At 36.5% G+C, this 13,544-nt stretch overlaps 1 protein-coding gene and 1 long non-coding RNA gene across 11 annotated transcripts in view; one reads left to right on the top strand and one right to left on the bottom strand.

The window, feature by feature from the left end:
- The window catches only part of LOC117980313 (uncharacterized), a 38,332-nt gene extending 24,789 nt beyond the window's left edge, over positions 1–13,543 (bottom strand). Inside the window, exons 1-2 of the long non-coding RNA XR_004671585.3 lie at positions 2,739–13,543; positions 2,257–2,486 (exon numbers count right to left, since the gene is read on the bottom strand). This is a non-coding gene — a long non-coding RNA (uncharacterized LOC117980313). The remainder of the gene's footprint in view (positions 1–2,256; positions 2,487–2,738) is intronic.
- The window catches only part of TTC23L (tetratricopeptide repeat domain 23 like), a 63,357-nt gene that overhangs the window by 29,761 nt on the left and 20,052 nt on the right, over positions 1–13,544 (top strand). For all 10 annotated transcript variants that reach the window (XR_008625390.2, XR_008625392.2, XR_008625395.2 and 7 more), the window contains 2 exons: positions 267–444; positions 2,282–2,390. Coding sequence is in view for 4 of the 10 variants with exons in the window: in XM_055112460.2 (XP_054968435.1) it covers positions 267–444; positions 2,282–2,390 (287 nt within the window). In the remaining 6 variants the exon portion in view is untranslated. The remainder of the gene's footprint in view (positions 1–266; positions 445–2,281; positions 2,391–13,544) is intronic.

Here is a 13,544-nt window from a genome sequence, read left to right as displayed (position 1 = left end):
GAAGCCATTTTTCCATTTGCTTTTTTAAAAAAATTAGACAACAGCACAACATAGTAATGGGTTTAATGAGTGGTCGTCAATGAAATCTGATGGGTAAAATGCAGGATAATTGGAGTTTATTTACAGCAAGGCTGGATTTTTGAGCCAGCTACCAAGATGATGGGCCTGTGAAGGCCAAATTCTTTAATTCTTGGAATCAGTTCCTTTTGTGTCTGCAAAGTAAGTGGCCTCTCTGTGACTTTCTATTTTCATCCCTTTTCTTGCAGAGCCTCCTTGGCCATCCACAGACTGAACCTAGCTCTGGCATACTTTGAAAAGGCAATTGGCGATGTTATTGCTGCCAAGGGTGATAGGACGTCAGATCTGATCAGCCTGTACGAGGAAGCTGCTCAGATAGAGCAGCTAAGGAGGAACCACAACCAGGCCATCCAGTACTTGCAGCAGGTCAGTGGGTTGGCCAGAGCCCAGGCTGGGTTGCCTTGTTTGGCCCCAGGCTTGGTTCTCAGGGCCAAGGAAGCATGGGCTTCTCAGAAGAACAAGGGCTGGAATTGATTCTGTTTTAACCCTGACTTTCCTCCAGATCCACCTAAGAGCCCTTGATCAGACCTTAAATGACCGGGCCAGAGAACACTGACTCAGGTGGGCGAATGTGCTGTGTCATTGGCTGTGCAGACAGCACTTCCCCCTCCCCCTCTTATCTCTGTTGGTGCTGTAAAAAAGAAGCAAAATGTGAGTCTACTCCAAGGAAAAAAGATACAGGGACAACCGAACTTAAATCTTCAGCAAAAACAAAAGGCCTTTTTAAATGAAAAATCATGGTATTTTAGGGTAATGCTGTCATTTGTACTTTAAACTAGTCTAGCTGATTATATTTCCAAACCTAAGGTTAAACTAACAAAAGGGTGTTTCACTTGGAGGTAACTAACTTGACAAATGCCCGGGGGAAAACAAAACAAAACATAGGAAGGAATATTGAGTCTATTATATTAGGGTACTTTTATGTATCATGTACTTGAAGCTGCTAAATTCACCTTTTCTCTCTCCAAAGGAGAATGCTGCCTGTGGCTTCAAGTATCTCCCACAGTGACAAACATCAAAATACTGGATATCCTGTATCATAGAAAAGGTGCAATGCAATCTAACAGTATACATGAAAACAGACTCTGAAGAAAAGGCATTGCAAACAATCTGACAGTCCACGATTATAAACATCACACAGTGGAGAGATGTCAGAGAATGCTGCTGTGAAGGCAGGGAGTCCACTGCTTACAGAGAAAGCCAGTCTGGTTTTTGTGTTCAAGACTTTCTCAAAGCAGTGGTCAGATCAGAATGAATAAAACAATAAATAGCAGTGTTTCCCAAAAGCACCAAAAGATAAGAGTTAAAATTTATGGAATGCTTTTTCTAAGTGCCCTAGAGGATATATCGATTCATTTAATCTGTACAATAGCTCTATGAAGTAGGTACCATTATTATTTTATCTCATTTTAAGGATGAGAAAACTGAAGCACAAAGAGTTATAGCTAACTCAGCTGACATTGTATAGCTAAGAAATAGTAAAGCAGGGATTTGAACTCCAAATCTGACCCTACAGCCTGTATTCCTAACAACTCTGCTCTGTGTCTTGGCTCCAAAGTCTTCCCTGATAACCCCTCAGCTCTTTGAAACACCTCACAGTATTTGGCCTATGAAATATTAAGCACAGGTGGTTCTTTTGTGGCTGGTGGGTGTGGACTCAATGTTTTTCTCTTTCTCTTTTCTAAGTGTTACTCCTTCCATTTTAGCACAAATAATATAAAATCTAACACTTTTTTAGTGCTTACTATATGCTGGGTGGTGTTCTAACCACTTTACGTATATTAACCATTAATTTATTTAATATTTACAACAACTTTTTGTAACAAATACTATTCTCATTATCCCTGATTTACATTTACAAGACTGCCTTCAAGACTGGAGTTCAGTCCAGTGAGACTGAGCTAAGGTTATGACTTTATTTTTGCTATGAAATCTAATAAAAATTATACTAGCCAACATTTATTGAGAACTTACCATGTGATGAGTACCGTGCCCTGTGCTTTGCATATACCATCTCACTTAATCCTTCCCAAACCCTAATCAGTGGGAATTATATATTCCTTCTACGAATGAAGGTGAAATTACTTGCACAAGTCTCATAGCTAGGAAGTGGCAGAGCTGGGACTCAAACTCACCTCTCATCTAAATCCACAGTGAACACTGTCATTGGGTGCTTACCTTGTCATGATTTTCTTTATTCCAGGCTCATTCTGTCTGTGTTTCTTTGTTCACTGAAGTCAGCCCCAAAACTGCAGAAATAAGTGCGTTACTGGCCAAAGCTTATGCCATGTCTGGAGAGGCCCAGCACAGGGGTAGGTAAAAGAGGTAGCCTTGAAGTTATTTCCCAGTCACATGAGGGAAGCACATTGGCAAACAGCCTATCTAAGATTCTAATTAGCTATTTATTCCTGTAATGGAAAAATTAGGTGGGTCACAGTCTCATACAAAATCAATTACACATTAATTTAAACCTGATAATATACCCCCACATTGATTGGAATGTCAGTAACAAATAAATCATCTGATTTCTACATCCTCTATTTATTTTGAATCTCAGCGAGATTCACCTTCTTAACTAATAGATATCACACATACTGTGAATGTGGCCTGTGCAGTATCGGTTGATGAGGACATCAAGTGATAAATGGGTAGAGCTTTACCTCCTCCACTTTCAGTCTCCTTGACTCTTTTCCTCTGGCTGACAAGAGAGAATGTTTGTTAGCAGAATTTTCTTGACCCATATTCAATAGTTAGATACTGGGGGTTGCAGAGAAAGCCAACTGATTAATTTATGCTTCAACAATAGTTCTTTGTCTGGCAAGGTCATCTTTTTGAAAGTGGGTGGCTTTGGGAGAGACACAAATGAACCAGTGAGGGAGGACAATGTATCATTCTGTGCTGGCTTGATCAGATTAATGGACACTGATGGATTCAGTGGCCTGTCAGGAGGAATTTAGGCTTCATGAAGAATATAATTTGATCATTTTAAAACTGTCTATTTTCTTTGCTTATAAAAGTAACCTTTTTGTGTATGTTATTTTCCAGTTAGAGAGAGGGACAGAATTATAAAGAAAGCTTTCCATCCTTCTTTTTTCAATGCTTGTATTCCCCATGTCATTAAGTAAACTTTTTTTTTCAGTTTGCAAAAGTTTTGATCTTTTAATTATTTTTTAAGCATAAACATCCATTGAAGACTTCCTGATTCTTTGTTTTTCAGCTAATCATCTTTCTCCTTTTAAGATTTCCTTGTCTATATTCACAGTATATATTCTCCATACAACTTGAGCTTTTTAAGAGTAGTCTTTGTGGTTACAAGAAATTTAGTCTGTAAATATGTACAAATTTTAGCTTTTTTTTTAAGTGAGAAAAAACAAGCGTTTATGTTTATAGAGTTGAGAGATTTCAAGGCCACCTCATTCTTTTCTTATATACTAATTTTTAACTTTAAAAATATAGATTTTTATATTATATCATTCATTAAATTCCAGGTGGATTAACATTTTATGCACCAAAACTAAAAAAGTAAATTAATGAGAAGAAAATACAGTACTGGAAAACAAATACTAAAATTAAAAATTGGAGGAAAGAATTTTTCTAAGCACACAAAGACATACCATAAAAGAAGAGTTTGATAGATTTCATTACAAAAAGGTCTAAAGTTTCTATCTGTCACAAAGTACCATAAATAAAAGTGAAAACAGTGTAGTCAAGATGAACAGATAACCTGAATAGACCCATAACTATTTCTTTTTAATAAATTTGTAGTTAATCTTTTAAGAAAGAAATCTCCAGGCCCAGATGATTTCACTGGGGAATTCTGTCTAGCATCTAAAGAAGGAATAGCACCAATTCTACATAATCTGTCTCAGAAAACAGAAGAGGAGAAAACACTTTCTAATTTTATGAGGCCAGTATTACCCTGATATCAAAACTGGGCAAAGACATTACAAGAAAAAAGATGACTACAGTTCAAGACCTTTCATGTGTGTAGATGAAAAAAGCAACAAAATATATAGCAATATATAAATAATATACCATGATCAAATGAGATCCAGTGTGTTTAGGGTGGTATGGTCACAGACCACCGTGATCAAGTGAAGTTTTTTCTTAAGGATATCACACTGGTTTAATATTCAAATCTCAGTCAGTTTACCTCTACCATATTAACAGTCCGGTCATGGAAAGCTGATGATTTTATCAGTTGTTGCAGAAAAAGCATGTGACAATATTCAACATCCATTCATGATGGAAGGAACTTCTTTAATCTGACAAAAGGCATATACAAAAAACCCTGCAGCTGATTTCATGCTTAGTGGTGAAAAACTGAGTACTTTACCCCTTAAGATCAAGAACAAGTCAAGGATGTTCACTCTCACTGCTCCTATTCAGCAGAGTACTAGAAGTCCAGCAAATGCAAGAAGGCAAGAAAAATAAAATGGTCCCTATTTGCAGTCAAAATGATTGTCTCTGTAGAAAATGACAAATAATCTACAAAAATCCTAGAACTAATATGTTTAAGTGTAGCAAGGTCACAGGATACAAGGTCAATGCACAAAACTTAATTGTATTTCTATATAGTAGCAATGAACAACTGGAAACAAAAATTTAAAAAAAATCACAATAGCCCCATCCCTGCAAATGAAATATTTAGGTATAAATCTATCAAAATATGTACAGTATTTATGTGCTGAAAACTACAAAACTGATGAAAGAAATTAAATATGACCTAAATAAATACACATACTATGTATGGATTGGAAGACAATATAGTAAAGAGATCAGTCTTCCAAGATTGATCTGCAGATTTAACATAATTATAATCAAAATCCCAACAGAAGCATTTGTAAATATAGACAAGCTGACTAAAATTTGTGTGAAAAAGCAAAGAAATTAGGATAGCTAAAATGGTTTTGGAAAAGCATACAGTTGGAGGAATCATAGTACTTGATTTTAAGATTTACTATAAAGCAGTAATCAAGAGAATGTGGTATATTGGTGAAGGGACAGATACTAATAACATATCTCTCTATAATCAGACACCAATAATATCTCTAACAGAGATAGAGTTATTGGAACACAATGTAGTACAGAAATAGACCTGTATAATTATGGCCAATTAATTTTTGATAAATGTGCAAAGGTAATTCAATATGGAAAGGATAGTCTTTAAAACAAATGATACTGCAACAACTGGATACCACATGCCAAAAAAAATTGGACTCTTACTCATGCCATACACAGACATTAATAATGGACATTGTCCTAACTGTAAGAGCTAAAATTTATATTTACATAGAAAAAAATAGGCTTTAAAAAAGTACCAAGGCCTGGATAAAAACTAAATACAGAGGCCAAGGTGAGAAGATCACTTGAAGCCAGGAATTTTATACTGGCTTGGGCAACATAGTGAGACCCCATCTCTACCAAAAAAAAAAAAAAAGAAGCTGGGTGTGGTAGCATGTGCCTATAGTCCTAGCTACTCAGGAGGCTGAAATAGGAGGATTGCTTGAGTTAAGGGTTCCAGTCTGCAGAGAGCTATAAGCGTGCCACTGCACTCTAGCCTGGGTAACACAGTAAGACCCTGTCTCTAAAAATAATAAGACCAAAATTCATGTGGAAAATAAGTTTAAATCATACTAGTAATTACAAAAATAAAAGCAAAGTTACTGTTTTTGTCTAACAAATTGTCAAAATTTTAAAAAATGATAACACCAGGATTGATGAGATTTGATAAAAACTCTGGAGAGCAATTTGGCAGGATGTCACACATTTTAAAATGGTATGTATCTTTAAAAATGCAAGATCAAAATTTCACCCATCCTATGCGAAAATTTTAAAAATTAAAAAATATATAGCAGTTGGCAAATTCATAACTAGTAGGAGTGAGTGTAAGTTGATATTAAATTTGGAGTCTAATTTGATAATATCTAGTAAAATTTAAAAGGAAACATGAATAAAGATGTTCACTGTGTCACTGATTGTAATTGTAAAAAATAACCCAAATATATATATCGATAAGTAAAAGGAAACTTTGGTGTATTCACTACATGGAATTTTGTAGTTGTTAAAAGAACTGGACTTGGGCTGGGCAGAGTGGCTCATGCCTGTAATCCCAGCACTTTGAGAGGCCGAGGCAGGTGTTTTGCCTGAGGTCAGGAGTTTGAGACCAGCCTGGCCAACATGGTGAAACCCCGTCTCTACTAAAAATACAAAAATTAGCCAGGCATGGTGGCAGGCGCCTGTAATCCCAGCTACTCAGGAGGCTGAGACAGGCGACTTGCTTGAGCCCAGGAGGTGGAAGTTGCAATGAGCCGAGATCACGCCATTGCACTCCAGCTTGGGTGACAGAGGGAGACTCCGTCTCAAGAAAAGAAAAAAAAAAAAAAAAAGGACCGGACTATATCTATAGATATCAAGGTTAATTTTTTTAAAGTATTAAGGAAAAACAGTTGCATTTTTAGGACATACAAAATAATACTATTGTTTATAGTTACATTTACGTAAACATTAAACTACAAAGTAAGATTTCATTAAAATGTAAACAATATGACTTTGTGAAGAGATCTGTAAATCATATCCACACATACATGCAGTCACACAAACTGTATAAAGTGGTCATAACTATTTGATAGTGCTGGAAGTAGATAAAAAGAACAAATTGCAAAGCATTTATTTTGAAAAAACTGCTGGAGCTTTGAGTAAAGAGAAAATCGGTGGCCCTCCTGCCTGGGGCTGCTTCCATCCAGTGCCCCAGGTCGGTCCATGAGAATTGCAATGTTATCACCACGGGCCGCACAGGAGAACCGGCAGCTTGCTGGCATTGGAGGCAGACTTAATATGATGAAAGGGATAAAAACACACAGGTTTATCAGATAAAGGGGGCAAACTCTGGAGGAAATGAAAAGAGGATCGCCTGCATGTTGACACTAGCCTGAAGTTGCTGTTCTGGCTGGTGTGAGTGGCATCAGAAATTTTAATGGGGAGACCACAGAAGGGCTAAATGAGCTCTCCCCACATCCCTGGATACCCACAAAACTACGTACATGTGTAGGGGATACTTGAAAGCCTAATAAAGAGTAACAACCAAAGAAGACTTGAAATGTGTGAGAGCTTGGAATGCATTTTTGTCTACATACAGAGCAGTTGACAGGATGGGCGACATATAGGCTGAAGGTATTTAAGCACAACCTCTGCCCAAATCAGTAGGTCAACACTAAGCTATGCAGACACAGGAGTGAACCCCAGAAATCCAGATTAAAAATAATAAGCACTAAAATCTGAGCAGAAACTTCTGGTTTCTGGTCTGGTATATAAGGAGTTTGGAAGTCATCACTTTATCCAAACAACAAGTAAAAAGCAAAATGAAATATTAACTCCTCTTAGATCTGTCATAGAGAACTAAGGTCACATGGCAAACCAGTGCCCCACAAATTGGAGAGACAGCAAAATAAAGAGAATCACAATGTACCAAAGTAGAAATCTATCTCCACAGGAACCAGTTCCACAGACTTGATGTAAAGAAATGTTAAAAGAAGTTCTTCAGAGAAAAGGAAAATGATACAGAAATTCATAGGCACATAAGGAAAGGAAGCTCACTGGAGAAGAAATGTGATCATAAAATAAAAAACTCATTTTTCCTATTCTTAATGTAACAAATAATAGTTTGTTCAAATTAGGAGCAGAAGGCAGGGATTAGGATTATTTTGTTATTATAAGGTACTATATAATGTTATTTGTAAGTGAACTTGGAATGATTGTAAATGTATATTGAAAACTCCAGGGCAACTACTAAAAAGAGTTTTTTAAAAAAGTGTAACTGATATGCTAAAAAGAGAAACTGGAATATATGAAATGCTCAATTTAACAACAAAAGGAGCTGAGTGCAGTGGCTCGTGCCTGTAACTCCAGCTACTCAGGAGGCAGAGGTGGGGGGTTTGCTTGAGCCCAGGAGTTTGAGGCTGCTGTGAGTTATGATCACACCATTGTACTCCAGCCTAGGAGACAGAATGAAATCTTGTCTCTAAAAAAAAAAAAAACAAAAATAAAATTTAAAAAGCAAAACCACAAAAGGCAGGAAAAGAGTGAAAGACAAAAATATGAACAAAGAAAAAGGACCAACAAATAGAAAAGTAACAATATGGTAAATCTTAATCCAACTATATTAACAATTATTTTAAACATCAGTGGTCTAAATAAGCCAACGTAAAGAAAGATTTTCAGAGTGATCAAAAAACAATGCCCAACCATATGTTGTCTACAATAAATCCACTTTAAATATAGAGACACATAGATTAAAAGGAAATGGATGGAGACAGATACACTATACTAACATTAATCAAAAGAATGCAAGAGTAGCCATACTAGTTTCAGCCAGAACAAACTTAGTGCAAGGAAAGTTATCAGGGACAAAGAGGGGCATTACATATGATAAAGGGGTCAGTTCTCCAATAAGACATGCAATCCTTAATGTGTACATGCCTAACAAGAGTTTCAAAATATTTGAGGCAAAAACTGATGGAACTGTAAGAAGAAATAGATGAATTCACTATCATAGTTGTACTCTTCAACACCCCTTGTATTAGTCAGGGTTCTCTAGAGGGACATAACTAATAGGATAGATACATATATATAAAGGGGAGTTTATTAAGGAGTATTAAACTCACAGGATCACAAGGTCCCGCAATAGGCCATCTGCAAGCTGAGGAGCAAGGAAGCCAGTCCAAGTCCCAAAGTCTGATGTTTGAGGGTAGGAAGCATCCAACACAGGAGAAAAATGTAGGCTGGGAGGCTAAGCCAGTCTAATCTTTTCACATTCTCCTGCTTGCTTTTATCCTAGCCACAGTGGCAGCTGATTAGATTGTACTCACCCAGATTAAGGGTGGGTCTGCCTCTCCCAGCCCACTGTCTCTAATGTTAATCTCCTTTGGCAACACCCTCACAGACACACCCAGGATCAATACTTTGCATCCTTCAGTCCAGTCAAGACACTGAGTATTAATCATCACACCTGTGTATCAGAAATGAACAGATACACAGGCAGAAAATCAGTAAGGACATAATCAAATTCAACAGCACCATCAATCAACTTAATACAATTGACATCTATTGACTACTGTATCCAAACGATAGCAGAATGCACATTCTTCCCAAGCTCACATGGAACATTCACATGATAGACCACATTCAGGGCCATAAAACACACCCTAACAAATTTAAAAGAAAATGTACAATGTCTGCTCTCAGACCACAATGGAATTAAACTAGAAATCAATAACAGAAAGATACCTAAAAAATCTCAAAATACTTGGAGATTAAACAACACATATCTAAATGTGTGGGATAAGAAGAAATCTCAAGAGAAACTTTAAAATGTTTTGAATTAAGATTTTTTTGAAAATGAAAACAATGTAAAAATTTGTGGGATGCAGCAAAAGTAGTGCTTAGAGGGATATTTATAGCATATTAGAAAAGAGATCTAAAATCAGTAATCTAAGTTTCTATCTTAGGAAGCTAGAAAAAGAAGAGCAAATTAATTCCAAAGTAAGAAGAAAAAAATAATAAAAATTACAGTAGAAATCAATGAAATTGAAAACAGCAAGTCAATGAAGAAAACAAAACCAAAAGCTGATTCTCTGAATAGATTAATGAAATTGATAAAGCTCTAGCCAGGCTAAGGAAAAAAGACAGGACACAAATTACCATTATGAGAAATGAAACAGGAGACATCACTACAGATCCAATGGACATTAATAGGACAATAAAGGAATATTATGAAAAACTCTAGGCTCACAAATTCAATAACCTAGATGAAATAGGTCAATCTTTCATGACAGATACAATCTGCCAAAACTCACATAAGAAAAACTAAGCCATTTGAATAGATCCATTTCTATTAAAGAAATTGAATCAATAATTAATAACCATCCCATGTGGGTTCACTAGTGAATTCTACCAAACATATAACAAATTCTTGACAATCTCTTCCAAAAGATAGAAGCAGAGTAGCCATTTTTAAGTCAATCTATGAAGCCAACATTACCCTAATTCCAAAATTAGACAAAGATATTAAAAGAAAACTATAGATCAGTGAGATCACATGGACACAGGGAGGGGAACATCACACATCAGGGCCTGTCAGGGGCTGGGGGGCTGGGGGAGGGATAGCATTAGGAGAAACACCTAATGTAGATGACGGGTTGATGGGTGCAGCAAACCACCAAGGCATGTGTATACCTAGTAACAAACCTGCACATTCTGCACATGTACCTCAGAACTTAAAGTATAATAAAAAAAATTATCAAGATTTAAAAAAAAACAAAACTGCAGATCAATACATCTCATGAACATAGAGGCAAAAATCCTTAACAAAACATCAGCAAGTTGAATCCATCAATGTATAAAAAGAATTATACACTACAGCCAAATGGGATTTATCCCAGGTATGCAAGGCCAGTCCAGCATTTGAGACTCAATCAATGCATCACACCAACAGGCTAAAGAATAAAAATCACATAATCATATCAATAGATGCAGAAAGAGTGTTTGGGAGAATCCAACACTCATTTATGATTAAAAACTCTCAGCAAACTAGGAATACAGGGGGATTTCCTCAGCCTGATAAGTCACATCTACAAAAAACCTGCAGCTAACACCATTGCTCTTTTTTTTTTTTTTTTTGGCTCTCCTTTGACTAACACTATTATTCTTTTTTCTTTCTTTCTTTTTTTTTTTTGAGACAGAGTTTCGCTTTTGTTGCTCAGGCTGGAGTACAACGGTGTGATCTCAGCTCACTGCAATCTCTGCCTTCTGGGCTCAAGTGATTCTCCTGCCTCAGCCTCCTGAGTAGCTGGGATTACAGGCGCCTGCCACCATGCCTGGCTAATTTTTGTATCTTTAGTAGAGACGGGGTTTCGCCATGTTGGCCAGGCTGGTCTCAAACTCCTGACTTCAGGTGATCCACCCACCTCGGCCTCCCAAAGTGCTGGGATAACAGGTGTGATCCACTGTGCCCAGCCAACACCATTATTCTTAATGGTGAAAAACTAGAAGCTTTTCTAAGACTGGGAACAAGACAGTTTCCTCTCACCACTCCTTTTCAGCATCATAATGGAAGACCTAGCTAATGGAATAAGAGAAGAAAAGGAAATAAAAACTATACTGTAATATTTGTGAAGGAAGAAATATAACTTTTTATTTGCAGATGACATCGTCTGATTAGAAAATTGGAAAGAATCAACAAAAATATCTGGAATTAATAAGTGATTATAGAAAAGATTCAGGATACAAGTTTAATATGCAGAAGTCAATACTTTCCTATATACCAGCAATGAATAAGTAAAATTTAAAATTTAAAACAATACCATTTACATTAGCACTCCAAGAAAATTTAAAACAATACCATTTACATTAGCACTCCAAGAAATGAAATAATTAGGTATAAATCTAGCAAAGTATTTGTGAAATATATGTGAGAAAAACAACAAAATTCTGATGCAAGAAATCAAAGAACTAGCCAGGTATTGTGGTGTGTTCCTGTAGTCCTAGCTACTTGGGAGGCTGAGGTGGGAGAATTGCTTGAGATCAGGAGTTTGAGACCAGCCTGGGCAACACAGTGAGACCCATCTCAAAAAGAAAAAAATAGAAATCAAAGAACTAAAATAAACTAAGATCTCTTTAATATCTATTCCATGTTCATGGATAAGAAGACTCAATAGTCAAGATGTCAGTTCTTCCTACTTGATTTATAGATTCAACTCAATTCCAATAATAATCTCAGCAAGTTATTTTTTGGATATTAGCAAATTGATTCTGAAGTTTACATGGAGAGGCCAGAATAACCAACAACATGGAAGAACAAAGTTGGAGGACTAACACTACCCAACTTCAAGACTTACTAAAAAACCACAGCAATGAAGACAGTATAGATAAGAAATCGTCTTACCGTAGTCACAGTGGCTATTATGAAAAAGGCGAAAAAACAAAAACAGATGTTGGTGAGGGTGCAGAGAAAAGGGAACTCTCATACACTGTTGGTGTGAATGTAAATCAGTACAACCTCTATGGAAAACAATATGGAGATTTCTCAAAGAACTAAAAATAGAATGACCATTTGATCCAGGAATCCCACTATTAGGCATCTACCCAAAAGAAAAGAAAGGTATATATCAAAAAGATTCCTGCACTTGTATGTTTATTGTAGCACTATTCACAATAGTAAAGATAACAGAATCAATCTAAGTATTCAGCAGCGGATGATTGGATAAAGAAAATGTGGTATATATACACAATAGAATACTATTCGGTCATAAAAAAGAATGAAATCATGTCTTTTGCAGCAAAATGGATGGAACTGAAAGTCATTACCTTAAGTGAAACAAGCCAGACACAGAAAGTCAAGTATCAAAGTTTCACTCATAAATGGGTGCTTAAAAATGTGTGCACATGGGCTTACTGCAGTGTTAGATAATGGAGATTCATAAGGGTGTGATGTGGGGTGGATGATGAGAAATTAATGAGTACAATGTATGTTATTTGGGTGATGGATACTCTAAAAGCTGTGACTACTATGCAATTTATACATGTAACAGAATTGCATTTGTACTCCATAAGTTTACACACAAGAAAAGTATGGTATTGGCAAAATTTTCCCATTGTTTCTGTGTATTTTCTAGATTGATATAAACATGTATTATGTTTGGAAAGACACAACATTTAAATTTTCAAGCCATAACAACTATATATTTAAAATACTTATAAAATCACAACTTACTCCCTCCCACCACCCCCTAAACAGGAACCTCAGTAAACATTACTCACTATCAGAGTTTTATTTAGCTAAAAATATAGTCTTGCAGTATACCTGGGAGTTTAATATGGTAGTTATTTGTAGTATTAGCATAATAAGATTATTCAGACAGAAGCTTTCTTTTTGCTACAAAAAATTCCATGGATTTTATAAGGAGAATAAAAACCAAAACATCATCTGATGTCATTAAATCACATTTTAGGGCTCGGTGCGGTGGCTCATGCCTGTGATCCCAGCACTTTGGGAGGCCAAGGTGGGCGGATCACGAGGTTAAGAGATTGAGACCATCCTGGCCAACATGGTGAAACCCCAACTCTACTAAAAATACAAAAATTAGCCGGGCATGGTGGCGCACACGTGTAGTTCCAGCTACTCGGGTGGCTAAGACAGGAGAATCACTTGAACCCAGGAGGCAGAGGTTGCAGTGAGCCGAGGTTGCACCACTGCACTCCAGCCTGGCAACAGAGTGATACTCTATCTCAAAAAACAAAAGAAAACAACAACAGCAAAAAACCCCACACATCTTAGACTTTTAAAGAGTCCTTATGACACCTGGCTTGAGAACAAGCATGGACTTTAAGCATGAAAATGTCAATTGAGCCAAAGCTGATATTAGACATTCGTAAAGGTTAGCAGCTTGCCTTAAATAATTGTTTCCATT

Source organism: Pan paniscus, chromosome 4, assembly GCF_029289425.2.
Source record: "Pan paniscus chromosome 4, NHGRI_mPanPan1-v2.0_pri, whole genome shotgun sequence".
NCBI lineage: Eukaryota > Metazoa > Chordata > Mammalia > Primates > Hominidae > Pan > Pan paniscus.
Note: the sequence above shows the minus strand (reverse complement) of the source record. Positions and strands in the feature narration are given on the sequence as shown.